The following is a 5,868-nucleotide window of genomic DNA, read 5'->3' on the forward strand; positions in this document are numbered from 1 at the left end:
ACATTTAATAATTTAATCTCACATATAAGTTTAATAACCAAGCCACAGTCAAAGTGTCTAGTCTATAAATTCAGAGCTAAGGAATTGCAAAAAAAACCAGTACTGTTAAATTTCCAATCAACGGTTTCAAGTACTATGCTTACATATTAGAGGAAAAAAATGTGATCTCTTCGTTCATGAGGATGTGAAATTATACTGCTGCTAAGTGAAAAAGTGCAACCTACCTCCATCTGATATGACGAGGTCTCCGGGTGAGGAAACGTCATCCTTTAAAAAAAGAGAAATTTGTCACAAAGTAACTGAGTCAAGATAAATTAAAAAAAGAGCCAAACTTCTTCATATTTGAGACTTCTCTTTCAACACATTTTTTTTTACAGTCTGAGCTATGAATTAAGCCAGAATTTACGGGGTTAATAGTTAATACTATACCCTCAGCCCACAAAACAATTAGCAGCAATCCACTTAGCAAAAACAAAACACAACTTCTTGCCTTAGTTCTCACAATTGCCATTTCTGTTTCCTCTAGCTGATCCAAAACATACCTCTATGTCATCTTTAAAGATGGCAGGGGCAGGTTTGTATTCTGGGTCTTCCACATCCCTGTTAGAATAACAAGTATTCTAATTATTGTAATGGTCTGATGATTTCTTGGCTTGTCTTAAAGGTCAAATTGATCCCAAGCAACATAGAAAAAGCCAGGAGTGATGGTACACATCTGTGATCCCAATGATAGAGAGGCACAGATGGGGGGACTCTGGAGCTTGCTTGCTTGCTTACCAGCTTAGTCTAATCAGTGAGATCACTCTCAAAAAGCAAGGTAGGCAAATCCTGAAGAGTAACACCTCAAGTTAGCCCATGTCCTCTAAGCACATGGTCATGTTCATACAAGCTTAACACACACACACACACACACACACACACACACATATAAACCTTGGGTTGGAAAGTTGGGTCAGTGGTTTAGAGCACTTGTAGCTCTGGCAGAGGACCCAGGTTTGCTTCCTGTCATCCACAACAGTGGTTCTCAACCATTGGATCCAGCCTCAGGAGATTCAAAGTCCTCCTGACTTTTGAGAGCACAAGGCACCCAAAGGTTATACATAAATACATGCAAGCAAAACATATAAAATAATAAAATAAACAAACCTAAAGAAAAAAGATAAACCTCATTAAGAATGGAACCAAAACATAGATGGAGAACTTGAGTCTAAAATGCACATACCCATCCATGTAATCATTTGCTCTCTGTTCAGCAGCAACAGCTTTGTCATCAGGCTTTCCCACCCTTTCCAAGAAGCACAGTGCTGGGTCTGCTCGGATGGTGTTATATTTTTCATAACCTGCAAGCATCACCAGTTTCAAAGGCACAGAGAACAGAAAGAAGCTGTGTAAATATAAAGACTCCCTATATATACAGTGACTAGTATTTGGGGGTAAAAGGAACATTTTATTTAAGTAATTGGGTTAAAGATACTGTTTTGAGATCATCACAAATATAACACAGTTTACTAATACTTATAAAAATTTAAATGTAGCTGGGAGGTGGTTATGCACGTCTTTAATCCCAGCACTTGGGAGGCAGAGGCAGGTGGATCTCTGTGGGTTCAAGATCAGCCTGGCCTACAGAGCAAGTGTCAGGACAGGTTCCAAAGCTACACAGAGAAACCCTGTCTCAAAAAATCCAAATAAACAAACAAATAAAAAATAAAAATTTAAATGTATCTTTTACAAAGACGAATAGAGGGATGGCCCAGTTAAAAGTGTTCCTGCTCTCCTAGAGGACCCAAGTTCAGTTCCCAACACCCATATTAGGCTCATTATAATAGCCTTTAGTTTCAGCTCCAGGTGATTCAACATTCTATTTTGGACAACTTGTCCATTGGATGAGCACACACGCGCAAGCGCGCACAGACACACACACACTCCATCTAAAAGTAAAATCTTAAAAAAACAAACCAAAAACAACAGTAAAAACAGAGCTGGAGAGATGGTTTAACAATTAAGAACATTGTTGTTCTTGAAGATCCAGGTTTGGTTCCCAGCACCCACCCACATGGTGGCTCACAACCATCATTAACTCTAGATCCAGGTCATCTGGTGCCATCTTCTGGCATCTGAGAATAACATGCACACACATAGAACACATACATGCATGGTGACAAAACACTCATATGTATATAACAAAAATAAATACATCTTAACAAACAAAAAACATATAAAAAAGAAAAGTAGAATAAGCTGATCATACACATAGTTCATGTAACTCTTTCTAAGGGAGGAGACTGTGTAAGACTGACAGCCCAGAGGACAAGTCACATCTGGCACCTCCTCATGAGGAAAAGAAGTGAATGCAAACTTAGTTCTAACACTCTACGGTTCTGATGATTGTGTGTATGTTACTGGAGTAAAACTGCAGGTGGAAACCAATAAACTAAGCAACAGTGGGATTCCATTCTCCATCAGTGCTCTCCCCGCTCACTCGTTACTTACCGTGCTTAAAAACCCCAATAAGAAGTGACTTGTCAGCATCAAAATCCCACCACACAGCAGGAACCTCTGAGTGGTCTGGCTCTGGCACCCAAACATCAATGTCACTTAAAAACAGCACAAGATTATGAATTTTATAAATATGTATAAAGGAGGAAAAAGGTATAAATGATGCAACAGCAACAAAGATGCCATAAAATGACTAACATTATGCTCAACTAAACAAATATATTTTAGCAAGGGTTATGCCTGGTTTCATGAGGCACAGTCTCCTCACCCTTACATACACAGAGTGCTTCACTGGAATGTCATGGCAGCAAACAGCTCGGTAAAAAAAAACCATCTGGTTGAAATATTTTGTATATGAGAAAACTGGGTTTCAAAAGGGCAAAGGAAGTGCTTTGTGTTTCAAAAACAAGTTACATCTTTTGATAAATCAGTTAAGATTACACTTTAAAAGTTAGGTTTTTTGATTTATAATTTAAACTATGAAAAATAATACTTTTATATTTATCCAACCAGTATTCTGATACAAATGACAATTCAGATTATTTCAAACTCTTCTAATAACCCATAATGCTTTGGCAAGTCGGCTGTTTTCATGAAAGGGTTGGTGACAGCTCAAGAATCTCATCCAACCATGAGACTATTCTCCTTGAACTTTCTCCAAATAGCAGAGGTGACTTCATAAAATGACATCAGCTGTAGGTATGTTTATTTCTTTGTAGAGATTTAAAATATTGTATAGCTTAGAAGATACATTCCTAATGTTTAATTATTAGCATATACTGTTATATGTATGTGGATGCATGTATATACATACATACCTGTGGGTGTACATACATACACATACGTACACATGGGTGTAGGTATGTTTGTGTGTGTAAATACGTATGCTTGTATACATGTAGGTGTATGTGCATGTATCTGTGTATGTCTATGTGTGCATATGTGTAAGTTTGTGTACATGTGGGTGTATGTGTCTGTCTGTGTGTGTGCATATGTGTATGTGTGTGTGTCCTGATATTCAGTAGTCAAAGGGGAAAAACTGGAGTATACTGCAGATAATAAAAGACTGAGAATTTTGATACTTGATTTTATGAAACTGTCAATTTTTCTTTCTCTTTGTTTGTTTTTTGCTTTTTGAGACAGGGTTTCTCTGTGTAACCACCCTAGATGTCCTGGAACTCACTCTGTTGACCAAGCTGGCCTCAAACTCACTTTGTTGACAGGCTGGCCTTGAACTCACAGAGATCTGCCTATCTCTGCCTCCCAAGTGCTAAAACTATCAATCTTTAAGAATGCAGAGAAGTAATATAATACAAAGCAATGTCATCCCTGTCTTGTCACTGTAATTTCCTACATTAATTAGCAAAGACCTTTAGGTTTAACGTGCTAAATTTTCTGGTGATAACTAAGTTCTACTAATAAAAAAGTTCTTTTTTAATTTGGCTATCATATACAGATACGCTGGTTCATGTGCTCCTGGACTAGGCAAACACCCCTTCACCAGCAATAATCTTGAACAAGAAGACATAGACAATGAGAAAGTTTTCCATGTGCTTAGAAAAAAAAAAAAGATAAGCAGCTCACGGTTGTTTTCAGAAGTCTTTAGCTCACGGTGAGATGTGGGTGAAATGAACTTTATAAACTGACAGCACTTTCAGCAAATACTTTATTACATCTTTTCTATAAATAAGTCAAAACTGAAAATGTTTTAGCTTAGTAGAGAAAAAGAGAGAGAGAATGATTTTCCTGCTATTTGTCAAAAACTGACAAAGAACATAGCTAACGGAAATCTTTATTTGACCGAGTTTGTGACACAAGGGCAGAGAGAATATGGGATCGATCCCAGAAAGGAAAATTGTAGTAGAGGATCCCCTGTCTACCACCAGGTGGCGCTTGGCGTCCAGACACTTGTATTGACGGAGATTGAAAAAAATGTTCCTGCTTGTGAAAACTTGGTTCAAATTTGAGTGTCACATGACCATGAAGTGTTCCTAAACTGTTAGCAAAAGGGATATAAGACTGGCCTGCAACTATTGTTGATTTTTGGTGGTTCTTTGTTCTTCCGCTTTGTTTGTTTATTTAAAGGCAATCTCTTGCTATGTTGGCCATCAGGCTGACTAGGATTCACTATGTAGATCAGGCTGACCTGAAACTTGATCATTCTGCTTCAGCCTCCCAAGTCTTCTGTCTTTAAAATCATTTGATGTTCTTGCATAAGGACTTCTTGAAGTTCCTCAGGTTAAATCCTTCATTCAAATAACTAAAATGAATTAAAATGGATGCCCCCTAGCTTTGTAAAGAGGTACCTGCAGTAGTTTATGAACAATGACATGGTATGTTACTAGTAGAACATGTACCCCAACAAGACTGGGAGAGATGGAAAGAGAGTCTTAGTCCACACCAACTAAGGAAAAGGAGGGGCTGAACAGAAAAATGAAAAAAAGAGAATATTCTAAGCAAGAATAATCAATGTTGGGACCTGTGAGAAATGTAGTTTTGAAGTAAGAAAGAGATGAAGACATGAGATAGAGATCTGAATGCATGAAGACAGAAATAAAACATAAGCCACCAAGATGAAAACCCCCAAATAATTAAAGCTAAGTGCTAAGTGATATGTAATAGTTAAACTTAATATCAAGTTGATGTGTTCTAGAATGACCGAGGAGAAGAGCCTGTGAGGATTATTTTGACTAAGTTAAGAGAGGGGAAGACCTACTCACTGTTAGTGACACCATTCCCTGTGCTTGGATCCTACACTGTATAGAAGAAAGTGAGCTAAACACAGATGTTCAATATTTTCTGCTTCTGGACTGAGAATGTAACATTGTCAGCTCCATCAAGTTCCTGTTGTCCTCCCTGACATGATGAATATACTTTTTAAAAGAAATCTAAATTGGGCTGTAGTGGCACACACCATTAATCCCAGCATTCAGGAGGCAGAGTTCAAAGTCAGCCTGGTCTACAAAGCAAGTTCCAGGACAGCCAAGGCTATACAGAGAAATCCTGTCTAGAAAAAGGAAGAATGAATGAAAGAAAGAAAGAAAGAAAGAAAGAAAGAAAGAAAGAAAGAAAAGTCTGAAATCAAAGAGAGCACTAATATGGTAGAAGAGATACTGGGTTCAAAGGTGATACATTTGGTATACAAATTTAAATTTAAGATGAGGGAGATATAAACTTGATAAAATCCAAAGAAAAGTAGATTTATTTTTAAATGGGAAAGTAAAGGAATAATCAAAGGAACAGTGGCTATGAAAATAAAAGTAGATCAGTCATAGGCCAAAGGAAAAGAGAGGGGCTGGAGAGATGGCTCAGTGGTTAAGAGCATTGCCTGCTCTTCCAAAGGTCCTGAGTTCAATTCCCGGCAACCACATG

At 37.8% G+C, this 5,868-nt stretch overlaps 1 protein-coding gene across 10 annotated transcripts in view; it reads right to left on the reverse strand.

Annotated features, from left to right (window-relative positions):
* Positions 1–5,868, reverse strand: part of Chd9 (chromodomain helicase DNA binding protein 9) — a 234,087-nt gene that overhangs the window by 38,320 nt on the left and 189,899 nt on the right. For all 10 annotated transcript variants that reach the window (XM_026777294.1, XM_013354625.2, XM_026777295.1 and 7 more), the window contains 4 exons: positions 2,491–2,594; positions 1,223–1,340; positions 543–600; positions 225–267 (listed from right to left, as the gene is read on the reverse strand). In XM_026777294.1, the coding sequence (XP_026633095.1) occupies positions 225–267; positions 543–600; positions 1,223–1,340; positions 2,491–2,594 (323 nt within the window). The remainder of the gene's footprint in view (positions 1–224; positions 268–542; positions 601–1,222; positions 1,341–2,490; positions 2,595–5,868) is intronic.

The sequence above is a fragment of the Microtus ochrogaster genome, unplaced genomic scaffold (genome assembly GCF_000317375.1).
Source record: "Microtus ochrogaster isolate Prairie Vole_2 unplaced genomic scaffold, MicOch1.0 UNK54, whole genome shotgun sequence".
Classification (NCBI taxonomy): domain Eukaryota; kingdom Metazoa; phylum Chordata; class Mammalia; order Rodentia; family Cricetidae; genus Microtus; species Microtus ochrogaster.